This window comes from Brachyhypopomus gauderio, chromosome 16, assembly GCF_052324685.1.
Source record: "Brachyhypopomus gauderio isolate BG-103 chromosome 16, BGAUD_0.2, whole genome shotgun sequence".
Lineage (NCBI taxonomy): Eukaryota > Metazoa > Chordata > Actinopteri > Gymnotiformes > Hypopomidae > Brachyhypopomus > Brachyhypopomus gauderio.
The window spans coordinates 18,131,978-18,152,035 of record NC_135226.1 but is presented as its reverse complement, the minus strand read 5'-3'; the positions used below and the strand labels follow the sequence as shown (position 1 = coordinate 18,152,035).

The window sequence follows — 20,058 nt, the reverse complement described above, 5'->3', positions numbered from 1 at the left end:
AGGATAACTGAGCCGAAGAGAGAGGCCCGTGATCTCTTTCCGCCCGCAGGACTCCGTGTCTACATCAGGCCCATGAATTTTAAGAGAGACACATACACCGCAATTCCACTTCCATCCATTGCAATTACACCAGCACTCCAAAGCTAGTTGGGGCCATCTGTCTCTATAGTACTCACAATCCCAGGACTCCACAAACGCCTTCATGAGGGGTGCATTAAAACCCTCCAAACGCACCTCTACCACAACTCTGTCGTACATTCGGTTCTGATGGCGGACTTGTGAATCGAGATGGTACCTTATGCTTTCGCAAGTCACTGGAATAACTGAATATTCGATTATGTTTAATTATTCAGGAGGTTGGGCGAGGTCTCGTACACTAAATCACAATGTCTTTAAGCAAAAAAAGGAAAACTTTCTGCAGGCAAATGTGCATTTATCACAATAACGACGCGAGAGAGTATCCTGAATCAGCAAACGCGGGATGCTAGCATCGCACACCACTGCGAGCTGGAGCTGCGCTTGTGCACTCTGCCCACCACGTCTCTGCACGCTGTACACACTATCTGTTATCCTAAGGCACTTCGCAATCAGCTACTCTTCCCTGCGAGATCATCCAAGCCGGCCCCCGGAGCGAACTCGCCGTCTGAGGTCTTAATCAGGCTAGAAGGCCTCCGCGCGGCGCAGCGACTGAGAAACGAGACTGCAAACCGGCATCATTACCACGCACACCCGCCTTTATTGGCAGCCCTGAAACCTGAACCAAGAGGTTCTCAGTCGAGCTGGTGATAGAAGTGAGAGCACGTCTCGGCGAAGCAAGCACGTGAGATAACCCTTCCCTTCCCCAGTTCACTCCGGAGTTCTTATCATGTTGAGGATTGGTTACACTTAAAAAAAAAAAAAAAAAGGTTTAGATATTGTTAGCTCCATTTGACAACCCATTATCAGGAAGCACCCATCGGTGTGTGTGTGTGTGTGTGTGTGGGTTATCCAGATACACATCCAGTTTCCAAATATAAAACATGGGCACATATTTCCATAAATTACACACACTTCATTCATGATGCATAATGATCTTATATATTGATCGATGGTGGCTTATATAATTTATTTATAATAGGCATTCTGTTGAAACAGCATTAAAGTGAACACCGCCATCGCCTTCAGCTTGTGAAACATTTCCCGATAGACGATTCTTAAAGGACTGGGTACCAAGTCCACAAAAACAGTATACGCACACGTTACACCAATATATGGTCAACCTGTTCAAATATGGCCAACCAATGAGGAAATCCCCCACATATTGACAAGAGGGGCCACATTTGAATAGTGCTTCAGTTAACCTGAGGGGTAGTAGTCAGTTACCCAGAAGGCCATTCTCCACCAAACTAGGATTTGACCTCAGGCTTGTACAAATGCACATCACTCATGTCTCTCTGCTTCGAACAGGAAGCTTTCTCCAAGCCCAAGTGGAGGGAAACGGAGGAACATTTCTGCACAACAGCAGCACGTCACAACGTGGCCGAATTAGAGTTGCAGCAGCCACTTTTACGACATGTGACAGGCAGGACCGGTCTTTAACGTTCATGTGCCTGGTCTTCAACTGGCGTGTTGAACAGACACATGAACACTTGGAGAAGGTTGTTTATGAGCGCATTGGTGAAACTGCAGAGGTTGGTCCTCACCAGATACTTAAATGGAGCGTTGTGTGTGTGTGTGTCGTGACGTCACCTTTTTTTTTTACGTCATCAGTTTTATTGATAGGTTTTAGTGTTACTTGTTTGTGAACCAGACATTTATTTAGGCTTTTTCAAAGGCAAGATAATCACAATGAAAGAATCTAAAGCAACGGCAAGACGCTTTATACTAAAGCTCTCTGCTTATGAGCTTGAAAAATATCACTCCTAAAAGATCAGTTCAACGGCGTTGAAATTCATGAAGAAAACCACTGAACACCGGTTTCCCCCAAACAACTTTATTTTGTGTTGGTCAAAACAAGAAGAATATCTACATAAATAGAGAGCACCTGGGAGGACATTTGACTTTAAATGTGTATGCAGGATTGTGTGCAGGTGTGTTGGTGAAGAGCAGTGATGTGTGTGCGTGTGTGTGTGTACACACGTGTGTGTGTGTGTGTGTCTTATCAGGGCTTCGCAGGTCCACGCCAGGCATGCTCTCAGAGACAGAAACTTAGCGACTGGACTGCTGAACCAAACTGCTAGCAAAGGCCAGCCAATTCCCTTCTGCCACCAGTCAACGTAAACAGACACGCAACGGTGCATGCATGCGTGCACGCTGAGCCCTAGCCTGCCCCCCCCCTCCCAGCCCACCTCCCCCCCTCCCCTCTCACAGCCCACCTCCCCCCCCCTCCCCCCTCTCACAGCCCACCTCCCCCCCCCTCCCCTCTCACAGCCCACCTCCCCCCCCTCCCCTCCACAGCTCCTTTACTTCGTGCCCACAAAATCCTTCGCCCCGTACCTCCTACCCATTGGAAAAATGTCACTTTCTAACAAACTGCCCACTGTCCCATCCAATGAGGTCACATGCACTGCATGTGCTAAACTACAGGGCTGTTGTTGCACTGTGTGTGTGTGTGTGTGTGTGTGTGTGTGTGTGTGTGTGTGTGTGTGCACTTGTGCATTATTCGTATATTAAAGAAAAAAAGAAAAATAAATTGAAAGGCCATTTCTTTAGAAGCATAAGCCATCTTTAGGACATACAGTACACACAATGACCCAAAGGGGGCGCTGACGAGCACCACAGGCACAGTCTGCGCCGTATGGAGCAGGTTGAAGTGCTGCGAGTGCCGGCGTGGCCTCTACAGCGCTGCCGCCTTCCTAATGGCCATGATGAGCCTCTTGCTGTACTCCTTGTGATCCACGGGCTTGGCCTCCATCACGGTCACCTTGATGCGCGACTCGTCCTGCGGGAGATTAAAGAGAAGACGCGTCAGGACGAGCTTCACCACACCCGCCGGTCCAGGGGCTCCCAAACGGGCCGAGGCATGGCAACCACACCCGGGAAAAGAGCTCTGGTTGGTCAGCTCAGCTGTCCGTCAGCAATAAGCCTTTCTCTCAAGACCATCTCCACTCTGACCAACGCCGTCCTGAACGGGATCCACAAACTAGGACAGGGTTTTATTTCACAAAAGTGCTAGCGGGAGTGTAATTACAGCAGTTCCTCTGTGATTTTAGTTCAAATAAGCCATGTCAGTATTTTTTATGGACTGTACAACTCCGACATCAGTTAAGAATCCTGTGCCTTTTACCCCCTACTATAAAACCATCTGTGGAAACAACCCCAGGATATTTTAATCCTAGGCGGATGTCAGTAAATAGTCTGTCCTGTGGAAAATGTGGTTTTGCATTTTCCCCAGAAGCATGAAGGTGCCTGTGTGATTTACTTGCTCTATATTCAGACGAAATATGCCAGTCACCCCAGATGTACAACGCACCTTCACATCCCGAAGACGCATGAAAGGTCTTCTCAGAGGAGCAAAGTTTTGGTAGCTTTAGGTTCTTGTGTGCAGGCTGCTCAATTTCAACTCTAAATTATTGTTATCTGTGCCGTTATGTTAAATGTCAACTCTGACATTTAGCACTGAGGACTTGTGTAAGATTACAGACAAGTGAGTGGAGAATTTAGCCTAAATCAAAGAGGGCCCTGGAGAAATAATAGTTAATTAATATTTTATAACGCCTAAGAAATGAGCATATTTCATATTATGCATGCACTTCACACAGCCACTTCAATCTCTGAAATTTATAACAAGATTTTCTTATCCCGTGCAAATTGGTGATAAACATTAGAGGTCCTGTGGTAAAATTAGTTTATGGACATGTTCAGAAAACCAGTCTCCTCTGAACAGTAGTCAAGGAAGAGGGCTCCGTGTCTAACCTGAAAAGCCACGACATCACAAACTCGTGCGTTTTCATTGGCCTACGAACACTGAGCACGAAGTTCCACCTCACAAACGTGCAACCTGGAACCCTCATACAGCCATTTATAATATTCATAAGAATGAAATGAAATGAACGAAAGTGTAACTATACTTAATAGCCTGAAGTCATTAGCACCACCCCCATCTTCTATTTAATAAATGACGGCCCTTTTCTTTCCTTTAAATTGTCCTACGCCCAGACCAGTGACTTACACCAGAACACGCCATTTTAATAAGCCATTAGCCATCATAATAGCCATTTCCCATTTGGCAAAGGCTAAGCCCCTAATCTTTAGCATTGTTCCAGGCAGGTGTGATCTCACTCGTGTGATACATTAGCAGGAAACCATCCGTCACCATTACAAGCCAGACCAGAAACCCAGCGTTTCCTGCTGAAGGAGTTCTGAAGCCTTTTAGCCATGACTCTGAGGACGGGGGCAATGGAATTAAAATTGGTTATCTAGTCAAGAATGCCATCTCTAACAATTAAAATTTAACATTACCATCTTTTCCTCCCACCTCTGCAAGTTTATCAATTTGACATCTACAGACAAAACAAATGCATTTCAGTGACATAAGACATAAAAAACCCTGGTGAAACTTTACTACTACAGTGCAGAAGTCTTAAACAATTTATGTCTGCCCTTAACTCCAAACTTGACATTGTAAAGCCAGGCTTTGAATCTGTGTGAAAGGGTCTTCAACAGTCCTCTCCATATCAACCTGCTGCACTCATAAAAGACGCTATTGCTATTTTTACTGCATTAAGTGAAAGTCGGTAAAAAGTAATATTTCACAGAACATCCACATATCAAAACAGAATTACACAAAGCAAATATATGAATAGAAAAATAAATTAACCAATAAAAAAACCCCCATCCAAACAAATAACCAAATCAATGAAATTAAACGAGGCAGCTTCAGGGAGTGTGAAGTCATACTAAAACCGTCAAATTATATATATTAAAAAATTACATATTTTTTAATGAAATATTCACCTTTCAACAAGACTGAGAACCCTTTTGATTGCTCTTATAATATCATCTTACAATAAAATGCGCCCCCTCCCCAAACAATACAATGTAATGGTATACAAACAAAAAAAGCCGCATTTCATAAAATAAATAATCTGAACAATGCGTTAATGAGCTCTGCACGCTGGAAGAGCCATGCTCCTCGCAAGGATATAAACACGGTTACAAAGGAACAAGAAGGAGAACCCGTCATGGATGATGGTCTAAGTGTGAGTGTGGGACCTGCTACAGAGCAGCTATCTCCCACAACCCCAGGGGTCTTGGTGAGAGGGGACGTTTCCTGTGTCTGTCTACTCCGATATGCACTGCCACGCGACAACCGACGTTTCTTTATTGATCGGCGTTCAGCGCCTGCTCAACGCACGGCAGTGCTGCGTGAGGTCTGCGTGTACGCCAGGGCGTCTGCCGTGTGTCACGAAGGCTGTTAAGTGGGGACAGGTGGTGTGACGACTTTGATCGTGCTTGTGAAGCACTTTGGCTTGAACGTGCTATGCAAACAAAAAAAAACTTACCAGGGTCGACAGAACTGCTCATGAGAGGATTGTCAACCTAGTCAAACCGGGTAAAGAGTAATGTCGTTTTAATTTGCCGATTTCCTTACGACAATCTGGATGGCATCGGTCTGCCGAACGTTTATGTGAATGAATGGGTTTGTAAGGCTGACCAGTTATCTGCTGTTAGACGGTGGGTGAGGACTCACCAGGCTTTGTGTGGCTATTGTTCATCTGTATACATCAGTTAAGATACATATATTATGTCTGAGACACCTTGGTGCCAATCAAATCCGTATTTGATTAAGACTGTTTAAGGCCTATGTTCACATAGGCCATATAAGACTGGTTACCTGTACGATTCCATATAACTGAACAGTGTGCAGATATCTGCTATGGTTGACAATGTGGATTTGGACACCACTGAATTTGCTTTCAAATTTCCCCAAATTTCCCCAAAGGACTTTAACAGCCATGTCCAACACCTTGCCCTACAGGTAAACTAATTGAAAAGAATCCAAGCTATACTGCACACTCAAGTTATATCTAACACAGTGGCAGTATACTCTTGTGAGCAGTTATAATTTATACAGGTAGCTAAACGACTTGATGTGTTGACTCTGGTAGATGAGTGAACTACCAGATCATGACTTCAGTTCTCAGTTTAAGTGACAATCAAATATATAAAAAAGAAAACCCAGTTAGGGCGGCACTCACGTTGTAGGTCTCCAACTTCACTCGATTACGGAAGACAAAAGTGTTGAAGTTGGCGTGCTGGAAGACCTCGTCGAAGGCTGCTTCATTCTGGGCACACATGAAAGAGATCATCTTTTACTGCAATGCAAAAGGAATCTAAACCCAAGACCAAATCCAGCTCTTAAAAACCTAAACTCTACACCACCAGCCGACCGTGTAGGACATTGGGGTTGTGCGTTTTGGATATGGACGTGTCACTGGTCTTCAGCCGAGTCACGTCCCCACGAGTAGGCTCTGCTACTGGCCCATCGTAGAGGCCACACTTTCATGTACCACAGAAGAAGAGAGCATGCGAGGCAGGAGAACGGTGGCGAGAGCCCTCACCGAGTCCTTCAGCTGCCCAATATAATCCGATTTCTGGCCCAGGATGGCCTCCGCGCTGTCTTGAAAGCACGTCACCCACTGATTGTCTCCAAAATCGGCGATGTTCGCCTGGAAAACAAACCCGGGTCAGTCGGCATGGACAAAAACACAGAAACGTTTAATCCGCATTGGAGTGGTTTAATGAACCGTTACACGACACCTCCTCTGAATGCCAGGTATTGTTGGAAAAGCACATTTGGCAACAAGGCCCCGGCTGCGCAGTGATCTGCGAGGCTCGTTCGCACGCACACACACGCACACACACACACACACGCAGTGCATCACAACACTGATCCTGGACACGCATGCTGGCTGGAAAGGGACGCAAAAAAATTTTTTTTTAAGAGAAAGAAACGAAGACAAAAGGAAAATCGGCTTATTTTACGCGTCTGGCTGCAAGAGCTGGACCAGCAGAATAAACGACTTTTATATTTTAATGCTTCTATTTTTACAATTGGGTTTTTTTTTGTTTACACAATTATTTTGTGTAACTGAAGGAAGAGGAAGGGAAAAAAACAAAAACAAACCAAAAAAAACTGGAGCACAGCACTTCCATTTATTACTAGTGAAAAATACAACACAAGGAAAAGAGTAATTAACAAAAATCAATACAAAACAAATACGAGCCAAAAAGCTGAATTGAAATGGATCCAAATTCCACATGCAGCAACCCTGCCCCGTGGAATAGTAATCTAATCTAATCCACACAAGACTATATCAGGGGCAAAAGGGGTAAGAGAAGCAACAGAGGAGCAGAGGTTGGGGGGGGGGTGTTAAAAGGATGCAAGCATAGCCAAAAACAAACAAACAAACAAGTAAACAAACAAATAGGAACTCAGAAGGACAGGTACCGACAGACAGAAAGAGAACACGGTCAGGAACACCAAAGGGTGGAGACGCGCACCATTTCAATGACAGGGTGACAGGGAGGAGGAAATTTAAAATGTTTAAATTTAAATTTAAAATTTTAAATGTTCTAAAGTTTAAAATGACTACACAACGCTTTTCTCAGCTTGCCCAAAACAAACATACAATACGGACTATTTGAGGATATATTCTACAATCCTACAACTCACCTGTTGGGGGGAGGGAGGGTGTATGATTTAGCCCAATGCTAAAAGACAGGCTCTTGCTTAGCCTTAAAGCTTCACGTGAATCTAAACGAATCAAATCCAACGTGTGTGCGTGTGACTTACGGAGAGCATGAGGCGATACTTGAAGTCGGGGAACTCTTTGTCACACTTCTCACAGCGGAACATGCCGTTGTGCTGGTCCACCACCTTCTTGTTGCAGTCTTTGCTGGGACAGGCCTGGTACAGGCAGTTCTCCTTCCTCATGTACACGATGGTGCCGATGCAGGTGAAATAATCCGCCTGGAGGGAGAGAGAGACGCGCGTCAGCCCACATCCAAGACCAGGCAGACAGCAGCACACACGACACACGACACACACACACACACACACACACACACACACACACACACACACACACACACACACACGTGACCACTTCATTTACTGCGAGACATCAAAGGGCCCCACTTTCACTCCAGAATGTCACGGCTCCCTCGATTAATCAGACATCTAATAAAAAGCCTGGCGATACAGAAACTTGTAAAGAGAGGGCGGGGGGAAAAGCAGACAAGTGCCACATATTCAAAAATAAACAACCATCAATCTGCATGCTAAATGAGTGTAAGAGGACATATTGACTCGCAAGGTAGTTAAGAGATAGTGGCCAAGCAGTGCGGGGACGCTTGTGAAGCAGCGCGGGGGCCGCTTGTGAAGCAGCGCGGGGGACGCTTGTGAAGCAGCGCGGGGGACGCTTGTGAAGCAGCGAGGGGGACGCTTGTGAAGCAGCGAGGGGGACGCTTGTGAAGCAGCGAGGGGGACGCTTGTGAAGCAGCGAGGGGGCGCTTGTGAAGCAGCGAGGGGGGCGCTTGTGAAGCAGCGAGGGGGGCGCTTGTGAAGCAGCGAGGGGGGCGCTTGTGAAGCAGCGAGGGGGACGCTTGTGAAGCAGCGAGGGGGACGCTTGTGAAGCAGCGAGGGGGGCGCTTGTGAAGCAGCGAGGGGGGCGCTTGTGAAGCAGCGAGGGGGGCGCTTGTGAAGCAGCGAGGGGGGCGCTTGTGAAGCAGCGAGGGGGGCGCTTGTGAAGCAGCGAGGGGGGGCGCTTGTGAAGCAGCGAGGGGGGCGCTTGTGAAGCAGCGAGGGGGGCGCTTGTGAAGCAGCGAGGGGGCGCTTGTGAAGCAGCGAGGGGGCGCTTGTGAAGCAGTGCGGGGGCCGCTTGTGAAGCAGTGCGTGTGCGCTTGTGAAGCAGTGCGTGTGCGCTTGTGAAGCAGTGAGGGGACGCTTGTGAAGCAGTGAGGGGACGCTTGTGAATATGCGTATAGGACCAGGCGGAGCTAAACGAGCGTGAGAGACTGGGCACATAGCATGAAGAGGGTCACCACTAGAACCGGGGGGGAAATCACTGCAGTGTCTTCGCTTGCCTCACCGTAGAGAGATAGATAGATAGATAGATAGATAGATAGATAGATAGATAGATAGATAGATAGATAGATAGATAGAGAGAGAGAGAGAGAGAGAGAGAGAGAGAGAGAGAGAGAGAGAGAGAGAGCACAAGGGAAATGGAATGGGACTGTAAACCAATGAGAATAAGAGAATGACGGGGGTGGGTGAGGGGCAGAACAATGTGCTGTTTAAGACTATTCTCAACCTCCTAACAGCGTCAGCCTGATCCGCCTCCCAGAGGACACGGCGTCCTGAGGGAGCAGCAGAGAGGCGGGTGATGGCGGACGGATGAGGGCTCTCCAGTGGCTGCCCATGATGGGGGGGAAGGGTGGGATCAGAACAAGTCTTCTTGGAGACACGAGCTCCAGCAGAATTTTTACCCACCCAGAGGACGCAAGAGGGCACGGAGAAGGACTCGCCGAGACGGGTACGAAGACGACCTTCATAACTGACCAATTATCGAGTAATCGAGTCAATCTTTTTGTAAAATCAATTCTATAAAAGAGAAGCCAGGGACAAGGCGGAGTTCACGTCACCATTAGGAATATAGGAACTCCGCACACATCCGTGTGCAGAGAGGCCCATGGCGAACGTTTTAACCCTCAACTTCAGCATGGAAACTGTGGGCAGGCTGAAGTGGGCGTGGCTTCCATAATTGATTTCTTGCACAGCCGGCGTACTGCTGACCATCCTGCCGCTACGCTTCAGGATTCTGACCCCAATTAACTTTTAGGAGGAATCGATAATGTGTCAAATAAATGTAAACCACCCTGGGAAGTGATGAGTGACAATAGCAGGAAGCAGGGGTGGGGGTTCGTTAGGGTGGGTGGGGGTTCGTTAGATGGGGTGGGGGTTCGTTAGGGTGGGTGGGGGTTCGTTGTAGCTGCTCAATAAACAGAATCTCCCTTTAAAATTACTGTCATTTCACTTGCAGGGAAAAATTATCCCTGAACATTGCAGCCTCTCTAAAAAGCAGCAATTAATCAAGTGAATGCCTGTGTAATTATCTTTTCATTCACTTTTACTACAAAATGAAGCCCGGGAGGAGGGGGTTATTGCCTGCGGTTGTAATGACAGCACTTTGGCACCAATATGAGATCCATTTGATGATTACGATGCAAATATAGGGCGATGGTGCTAGACTGACTTAAAAGGAAGAGATCCACCCTGTGCTCCCCGAGCTCCACCCTGTGCTCCCCGAGCTCCACCCTGTGCTCCCCGAGCTCCACCCTGTGCTCCCCGAGCTCCACCCTGTGCTCTCTGAGCAGCAGGGCGCCAGCAGGGCACCGCGGCTGTGGGACGTTTCGTGACGGACGCGGTCAATTACAGCGAATCGTCGAAGTGCTTTTTCCGACCTGACGTTTCGACCCACCGAGGCACGAGTGCAGGCCGAGACCCACGTGGGTCCAAGTGTGAGGGGGGAGAGCGCGGGTGTAAACACGAAGCGGGAAAGAGGGCAAATGATGGGCGGAGGTGCGGAGAGGAGTGTCTCCTATCAGACTTCACCTCCATCAGACAGACCAACACTCCAGCATCGCCAACACCAGCAGCCTTTACGTGTGGGCCCTGCAAACGTTCCCATTCCCCTTTTACCCAGGAGTTACACATGATGAAGTAAAGTAATACACAGTGACATTAACTGTTCAGTTAACTTACAAAACCCAGATCTGGGTTTAGCTCCCGAGAGCCCAGACTGTGGGGGGCTTGTGGAGGGGTTCAAAAGAGTTCACAGCTATGCAGTAACACAAGATGCCGGGGGGGGGGGGGGGTTAGCACATGCCTACTTGTGCTGGAGAAAAGCCACAGCAAGGATTCACCCCGAGAACCACAGAGGTGTTTTTGTTCTCTGTAAACGCATCGGTGAGACTCAAAGGGGTGTCAGAACATCCCTTATTCAGCAGGTTTGGCTGAAACAGCATAAACAGCATGTGAAGTGCTTTTAAACTAAACACCCCCCCATCATTTTGGGATTCCATTATGTGAAGTCAGCAGTGGTCAAACATCTTTGTGGTTTCAAGGAAAGAAAAACGGCATTTAATTACAGAAAGCACTCGTGTCAGACGGCCCTATATTCAAAGACCAAACAATCAAGTATAAAAATATAATTTGCAAATATAATTAAGAATAACAATGTTTATTTTCATCGGCGTGAAAGTGCTTGTGAATGTCATGCCCTTTTTTGGTTCTTGATTTAGGGGGCAGGAGAGGTTGGGACAGGGTAAAGTCCATGTAAATGAGACGTAACGCATCAGACATCAAAAACCCAAAAGCAAATCAGATATTTTAGCAGTAGCATCTGTTGCCATAAAAAGAAAAAAAGTATTTAAAAGCATAGCAAAGCCAGCAGGTGATGAACCAACACCCAGGTTTGCTTATCATAACCGTTATATCATAAGGCACGGGTTATAGAATAACCACCTATTTAACTGGAGGCCTATAAAATGGGTCATAACTATGTAAAATTAGGTAACAGAACGTTGATGTTGCATAGCGGTTCCAGAACTACATGAAACAAACCGAAAAAGGCACTGTTTCTAAATTCCATTCTGCACTCAAATGCAACGCACTCAAATGAACTCCCATTACTACTGGTGAACAGTTTCCACCCCAAAAGCTGTAAATAGATTATTGCATTAATGTCTTCTCCATTCTTACACTGAGCCTCTACATCAAACACACACCTCAGCAGGTGCTGCCTAAACTCTCACATTTAGCCGCGTTCTGCGGAGACTGTGATAAAGTATGAGGAGTAATGTGACACTAAATCACTACCCCATGCTATCAGCATTACAGTCCAAGACACGCATCCGTTTCCCATCAATATCTGTCCACTCATAAGAACATTTCCACATATCTACGCTTCAAACATTTACGAATGTCTACTGGACAACCGAAAATAAATACTGAGTGAGAACGAACCAGCATTAGTCATTTGTTAGACCGATTTCTTAACTGATCACACAAAAAACCGTTTCTGAGCAATCTTCTATGTCTACCAGTGACCAGGTACTTCCTCTTGAATCAACATGTCCCACAAAGTGTGTGTGTGTCCCACAAAAAACCCCCATCAACGCAAATCTACAGTACAGAAAGAGCAGAATCCAACTGATTCACCTCCTTAGTAACTCAGCTCAAGTTTATTTGAAAGGGGGCCTCCACGTTTCATTCTCCCATCAGTCTGATAGCGGGCCGCTTTAATCCCCTCGTGTCCCGGGACTGGTGCGTTCCTTTAGAACAGGCGTACTCAACTAAATTTGTCCACGGTCCAATTTTGGCAGATACCTGTGCCCTGAGGTCCGGTGCGGGGGGGGGGTGGGGGGGGGGGGGGGGGGGGGCGGACGACGGTGCGCTAACGGTGGAGGCGTTTATACTTTCGCGAGCGTCACTGCAGTGTTCTCCGAAACGATAGGCGTTTTGTCCGAAACGATATGTGGTAGAAACACCCCTCAAAACAGGGGAATGAACATTTACCTGACCAATTTTAATGTTGCTATATGTTTCAGGTTTGAAAAGTGCTGGAATTTAGGTTAAAGTACTTTAAAATGCTTGAAATTGTAACTACTTGGTTTCACAACAAATATCTGTCTGACTGAATAGTTATCTTGTATTACGTTAACAAATACGAGCCTCTTGTAATTCCAGGACGAAACATGAGAACGTGAAGACGTGAAGATTGGGCGTTTTTTAAATAAACAACCATTAAATAATGTGATAAAAAGCGAATTATTTCGAGTATATGTATAAATATTTAACTTAATTATGTTTAACATGCTGGGAAATATTGAAATGGACCTTGAAAGTGACGTACAAGTGCTTTAATTCCACCTTATAAAGGTGTATGAACCCTGAAAACGTGACTTTGTTCATTGCGCTGAAGCGCGGCGCGAAGTTACAAAATTCGAGAGGTGCACGACCTCTCGAACCGACAGCGCGCGAGACACTCGCGCACACGCGGAGCCACAGCGATTACGTCATTTTCGCCGCGCGGACCCTCGCGCCGCTCGCGAAGCGTCAACCAGGCAGGCTTGTTGTTGAGCGGTGGTGGCGAACGTAAATTGTTGAGCGGGGGTGGCAAACGTAACACACGTGACGGAGTGTTTTGTCAATAGCCCTGAAATAAATGCTACGGTTTTGTTTTGGTCCGTATCCAGTTAATCAGGAATGAGATTGGGTCCGGACAGGACTGCGTTCGGGTCCGGATCCGGACCGCGGTCCGCCAGTTGAGTACCCCTGCTTTAGAAGATCCTCCATTCTGTGCCTGATGACTCCCCCATCATCTTCTGATTGAGACTCATCCAAGACAAAGCTCTTCTCCCTAGAGGTGAGCTCCACCACCCAGATTCCCGCTCACGCCCCAGATCTGACGCACACGCCGTCCCCCTGCTCAGGGGTGCCGCAGCGTGCAACGGGCTCTGTGCTGGTTCGGAGATGGAAGGTCAGAGGTCACTGCTCTGTCCTCCTGTGGGTTGACTGGTGCACTATTCAGACATACTCAGAGGTCAGCTGATACCTTGTGCAGGTGCCAAAAGAAACCAACAAAAATGTATGCAGGACAGAAATGTTCTCCAAATGAGGTAGCGCGATCAAGCTAATGAAACCAAAGTCAAAGCGAGCCTCACCACTGTGATGTTTACTGATGCTGGACTGTTTTTAAAAAGGCCTAGCACTGGTTAATAGAATCTCAATCAAAAAAGCCATTCTTGACGGATAAATCTGACATGAAATAAGCAAGGGCAATTTTCGAATCGCATATACATCAATAAAGCCGTTCAAAAACAGGGGAAAACAAAATTAAGGACATATTGCCCACAGCGTTTGGAATTAACCAACAGCCAATGGCAATTAAAAAGCCCAAATACTCAAATCGATACTCAAATCGTTCAGTCTGAGCTCTCAAATCGGGAGCATAAACAAAACCGAAAAGGAAGTAAACAAACAAACAAAAAAACCCGACATCAGCACTGCTTGCCGCAGCGCGGTGACCCCAACAGAGGCAGACAAGGGCAGCGCTTCCCTTATTTGAAGCATAATCTCTTAATTATCAAACTCGATAAATTGAGCCTGGCTAATCCGTCCTCCCCGTCTGGGCGATAAATATGTGAGAAATACGTAAGTGTGCGCAACAGGAAGGGGAGACAGGAAGGGCGGAGCCGTGTTGTGATTAACGAGCTGGAATAGATGGAGCCGTAGATCAAGGACTCTCCTCATTCCCCACACACACACACAATATTCCCAATACTCACAGCGATGTCTGACTGATTGCAAGCAGTCAGCTGGACAAATGGAATGACAAATGCCATTATTTGAGTTTGCCTTTACAGGAGATGTAAAAAAAGAAAAAAGCTCTAGGCAGGGGTGGTTTAAACAATAAAAATAATTTAACAAATTCACTCATTTTAATATTCTAAAGTATGCATTTAATAGAACCCATTTTTCTGAATTTCCATATACAGTGCATTAGGCAGTCTTCATGACATCAGTGCAGAGCAGTATAAGTCTTCAGCTTACCGCTCTGGTTTAAGTGAAATGTTTATATCAGGTCTTGTCTGGTTAGATGCTTAATTTGACATGCACTCCGGTTCCTACTGGAATGCAAATCTGGGTTGAAGCTTCTGGCACAGAATGAAAATATCCAGGCCCAGGAGAAACAAAAAAAATAAATAAAAGCACGAGACTCACCTTGTCACCATGGCCCAGGTGCTCGTTTTTGACATCTGCCAGGGTCTTCCAGTTAGTGGGGCCCCCTGCACCACCCCCCCTCATCTCCGTCATGGACTGAGCTTCTAGAGAATGGCCTTCTTTATCATACCTGGGAGAACACACACATTTCAGTCAGGGTCCATTAAAACAAACAAACAAGTTCAAACAAATCAAAAAAATGATATTAGCGTATCTATTCAACTGTGCTGCAGGCCTGGTATTTTGAACGGTGCGACCAGGGGAGAAGATATCAAAACTGCAATAAAAAAACTTGAGCGAGGCGGCTCTAGCCGGCTAGATGCGAGGCTAAAAACGGCGATGACAACGGCAGCGCTGGGGTTACTCGAGAAAGGAATCAACGGCACAGGGACGGCAGAGGGAGACGGGGTCAGGGCTGCGGCATCAGAAACCCATTTTCGCAGAGCGCTTTGGGGGTGCTCCAGAGTGAGAGAGAGAGAGAGGGAAGAGCTCACACGGCAGAAGAACAAAGTGCACTCTGGTCGCAACGGTGGGGATCGATACAGCCGTCTAATCTACGGGCTGGAGGGCCGGGGTGGTAAATACAGGGGTGGGGGGGGGGGGGGGGGCTGTTTGGGGAGGCATGACTAATTGAAAATATCCTCATTAATGAGGAAGCAGGCCGGCCTGGCATGCAGGGTCCTGCCAATTTTACCTCCCTCTGAAAAATGGGTTTAATTCTGCAGCTTGGCACGCGGTCTGTCATCTCCACTCGCTGTTCCGCTGTGTTAAACGAGTTTGCTTGTGTTTGTAATGGGCTAAATACAATATGCATAATGAACGGAAGAGAAATCATACTACATCTGATTTTTTTTTTTTTTTAAAGGCTGACTGTCCTTAAAATTGGGAAGGGGGGGGGGGGGGGGGGGGTTGCTGGGTTTGGGGTGCGATTTAGTAACGTGACGTCAAGAATGCTTGCGAGACAAACGTGTCATTTAGACTGCAGTGGTCACTCCCAGGTCCAGTTAAAAGCTGTAAATACAACAGAGTACAGATGCATCTTATTTTTGTACCAACAGACAGCCGCTTGGATTTGACCTATAAAAACCAAAACAATCTCTCTGAATCAAATGGCAGGGTCCCAACTGCACACAGCCAATAGCGGACAAGCGGCACACGCGGACGCGTGAGCAGGGCCCGAGCCCGGAGCAGCAGGCTGGCAGGAGGGACGACAGAGGGACAAATTGGAGCTGGCGGAGACGCGTGCAACGACGAGCAGACGCGCAGCGCGGCGAGCTCAAAACGAGACGAACCGATTTGACGAGACAATCAAGTGGCGGGGAAGGCAGCGGTGTCGACACGCCACGTGACGAGACCGGCAGCAGGACACGTGAGGGGGGTGGACAACGATGAGGGTACACCAACGATGGCACTGCGGTCTAACGACACACCCACTGTACAACCACTGGGAGTTTGATGGGAACTCTGCAGTTAAAGAGGAGCGGGCACGGTACACAGCTGTACGGCAGAGGTGAGCGATTAGTGACCTCCAAGAGTGTTGAGGCGCTTGGCAAGGCTCGTCGGGAAAAGGGTGCGGAGCCAGGCTGCTGTCAAGGGCGTGTGAGGGCTGGCACCGATGCTCAGAGTGAGGGGCCATTAAGAGCACTGGGTCGAGCAGCTGACCCAATCGCTCCGAGTAAAGGAGAAGGGACTGATGTGAACTTTCCAACAGCATGGGTCAGAGTCATTAACCAGAACACCTGGCAGACTGCCGGTACTGCTACTGCTCCTCAAAACGGTAGTGACAGGATTTAAAAAAATAATAACAATAAATAAATAAAAGATGTCAAGGAATCGCTTCATAATTTGTTAGGCTGTTGCACAGAATTACATTCCAGTTGAGAAGGGAAAACATCTGAGACACTGCAGAAAGCAGCGGTGCCTGACAGAAGTTTTCTAAAAACAGAGACACTTTACACTGAACTCTTTTCACAAAAAAAAAAACCATCAGATAAAAAAATCTGAACTTGGAACACGAGCACAACACGCTTCTATTCTCTCACTCACAGGCCCACTCGCCTCTCTCTCTCGCACACACACACACACACACACACACACACACACACACACACACACACACACACAGTTCAATCAATGAGAAGATCTGCGGAGGAAGCATACAGAGCAACTGGGCTTGGGTGGAGGATATTTGGGTTAAAAAAGTTTTATTTTAGCCAAAACCGTGGGCACACTTTACTGAATATAACACTAAATCAATCACCATCGATTCTAACATTTCAAATCAGTTGAATCACAACGTTCAGATCGATGAATCATGTCGATATGGTGAATTTTACACACCTCTACCCCATTAAACTCTGGGGTTTGCCTTGAAATTGCACGTTAGTGATTTTCGGAAGAGACCAGTTTTATCAGAGGCCCCGCCTCTTTTTTTATGACATCATGAATCATCAGTTGTAACACAGACACAAAAATGTCTGAGGACATTTGGCTATTTAATGTCTGAGGAAGACCAAGCCCTGTTGTCTACTAAATGGCAAAGGAAAAGGGGCAACATAGGGGCTTCATTCTCATCTTGCAGTGACTACTTTTCCTACCAAGTTCAAAAAGCATCATCCTCAAACTGGTAGAAGGTTTTCAGGGAGTTTTCACCGCAGTGCATACGATACTTCGCTTACATATTTATGAACAAACCTGTTACATTCGTCTTTTTGTTCTTCAAAATGTCTTAACATATGCAATTAGTCAACTTCGAATATAGCCATTAGTTGCACTCACTCTATATACCGATATTACATCGGTCAGATACCAGGACAGACTGGCACTGACCAGACATGAATGGTGCTCATAAACAGGAAGTGTGAATGAAAACTGGTCCGCCAGACGTGTGACGCCATCTAGTGGCAAGCTGTGGACCTGCAATACAGTATCATCATCTCACACTACATAAAACAGTTTCCTGGATATTCCAAGATAGTGCCAAAACAGGACAAACCAAACTGTATATTTTTCAATTGGAAAGCATTAGTGAGAGACAGCAACAAGGTAGTGAGAACAGCCCTTAGGCTGTTGAATGACAAAGCATCTGAGAAACTCCCAAGACAAAACCTGGCAGTGTGAAGACAAACACTTCATCAAATGCAGCACATAGCTGATCACTTCCGGTGCCGAACAGGGTCGGTGGTTAAAACCGAGGGCTGGTGAGATATAAACCATTACATAAATAAGCAAATGCTTCCATTTAAATAAGTTTTTAACTGATGAAAGAAATAAATCATTCATTTTAAATTACTTACTGCTAATGTAGTTATAAAAGTGGAACCGCAGAGCTGATATTTAATACGCAGAGGGAAGCAAAATTTTATGTAAATCCTCTTTCATTTAAAAAAAGACGGCTAGAAGCATCCAACCACACAGCACGCATCTCCACACAGAGCTCCATCAGAGCAGAGCAGGGGAAAGTCCTGCAGGAATGACACCCCACAGCGATGCATTTACACAGAACACACACACACACACACACACACACACACACACACACACACACAGGCTGGAGAAAACGGTGTGCACAGCATCACTGTGATTAATAACAGAGGTTAAAGGGAGTGTTCAGCCTCTCGGCAGAGCAAACACTAAAGTGTCACGGGAGAGCAGGTACACGCAGGCCTCCGAGGGCCGGAGGGTTTCACCTCGCAGGGAGCCTCACACGTTAACTGATGCACTGATCAAAGCCACAATTTAATTTTAAAAATCATAATTAAAAATAGCACCAGTAAAAAAAAATAAAAATAAACAATGACCTTAATGGAGCCGTTGTGGAATAAAATCTCTGCTGAAACAGAAAATTGGTTTCAACCGATAATAATTTGGGCAGGTCCTGCCAATTATGATTGGCAGGACACAAACAACATGACGTTTTGACTTTGGGGTGAGAGAGAACGCACTGAACAGGAGAAGTCAGAGATGGGCCACGGGTTTGGGCCATGGGTTTGGTGGTGGGGTTGAGGCTCCGTCCGTTACCCTTGCATTGCTAATTGATGCTGCCGATAGTCAGCCTGCAAGCCTCCTGGAGACAGGCCAGTCAGGCGTGCGCCGTGGAGCCGGCCAGCATTTAATAGCTCATTATCCCTGGGCCCCCATGTGCAGAGAGGACAGGAGAAAGACAGAAGAGGCTAGGAGCCCCTCTCCCTGTCCACCGTGGGAGTGAACCGCAGGCCCATGGCAGCACTCAAGATCTGGACCCGTAATTAATCCTGCCGTCCAAGCGCTTCTGGCCTTTGTGGTGTGGGATGATGGGCGTGCAAGAATTCAGAGGCACCTGAGGCCTGGTTGGGGGGAGGGGGGGTCAAGCGTGGTCAGAGAAACTAAGGGTCTTTGCCCCTGTGATCGGCAACGTTCTAATGCCCTCGTTATGCAAATGGTACCACTGGACAACTCGGAAAATAATTACCCTCAAAACTTTTTCGCAAGCTGCATAAAACTGGGTTTTTCTTTTTTTTTGCTACACGTCAAAATGCAACACAGACAAAAAATAATGTAATAAATAAAAATGGAAAAATGAAGTGGAACTCCCATTTGCAGGCCTATAATTTACTGCTTTCATCTTCTTGCTCCCAGGAACAAAACCTTGTTATTGGGAGGTAAATAAGTGACACAAGCTGGGTGGAATTAATCAAACGTCCAGGAGGAAAAGGAGCTGCCCGCATCTATTTACGAGGGGCAGGGGACAGGTAGAGGAGACAGGTAGGTAGAGAGGGGACAGGTAGGTAGAGAGGGGACAGGTAGGTAGAGGGGAGACAGGTAGGTAGAGGGGAGACAGGTAGGTAGAGGGGAGACAGGTAGGTAGAGGGGACAACTCGATCAGCGATCCACCAGGTGCTGGCCAAGGTTAAACATGGACAGGCAAACAGGACCAGCAGTCTCTCTTGTTCTTTTAAAATTAAAACCAAAACTACTGACTGCAAATTAGCTGCACATCAAACACAACCAGTCAGTGCAGTGGTATTTGATTCGGCCATCGCGGATTAAAAATTCTTTATTGGTGAGGATTTCATCAATTTTACAGACCAAGTTAACACGACACTACATGCATAATCCTGCTGTTATCTATGGAGGTCGAAAGTACTCAGAATTGGTACAATTAATAAATAAATGGGGACAATTCACCATTAACTAAGATGTTGAAAGGACCATAGCAAATCATCAAACGGACATTATTAAGGTCATTAATAATGACTAATTTCACTGAAGCCTTTGATAATGAGCCCATTTCATAGCCCTGGTGCCTG

At 46.6% G+C, this 20,058-nt stretch overlaps 1 protein-coding gene across 1 annotated transcript in view; it reads right to left on the bottom strand.

Moving 5' to 3' along the window:
• Positions 1 to 2,426: 2,426 nt before the first annotated feature.
• The window catches only part of rpa1 (replication protein A1), a 31,326-nt gene continuing 13,694 nt past the window's right edge, over positions 2,427 to 20,058 (bottom strand). The window contains exons 13-17 of the mRNA XM_076976389.1: positions 14,771 to 14,900; positions 7,778 to 7,954; positions 6,543 to 6,650; positions 6,180 to 6,266; positions 2,427 to 2,920 (exon numbers count right to left, since the gene is read on the bottom strand). Of these exons, the coding sequence (XP_076832504.1) occupies positions 2,816 to 2,920; positions 6,180 to 6,266; positions 6,543 to 6,650; positions 7,778 to 7,954; positions 14,771 to 14,900 (607 nt within the window). The 3' untranslated portion in view covers positions 2,427 to 2,815. The remainder of the gene's footprint in view (positions 2,921 to 6,179; positions 6,267 to 6,542; positions 6,651 to 7,777; positions 7,955 to 14,770; positions 14,901 to 20,058) is intronic.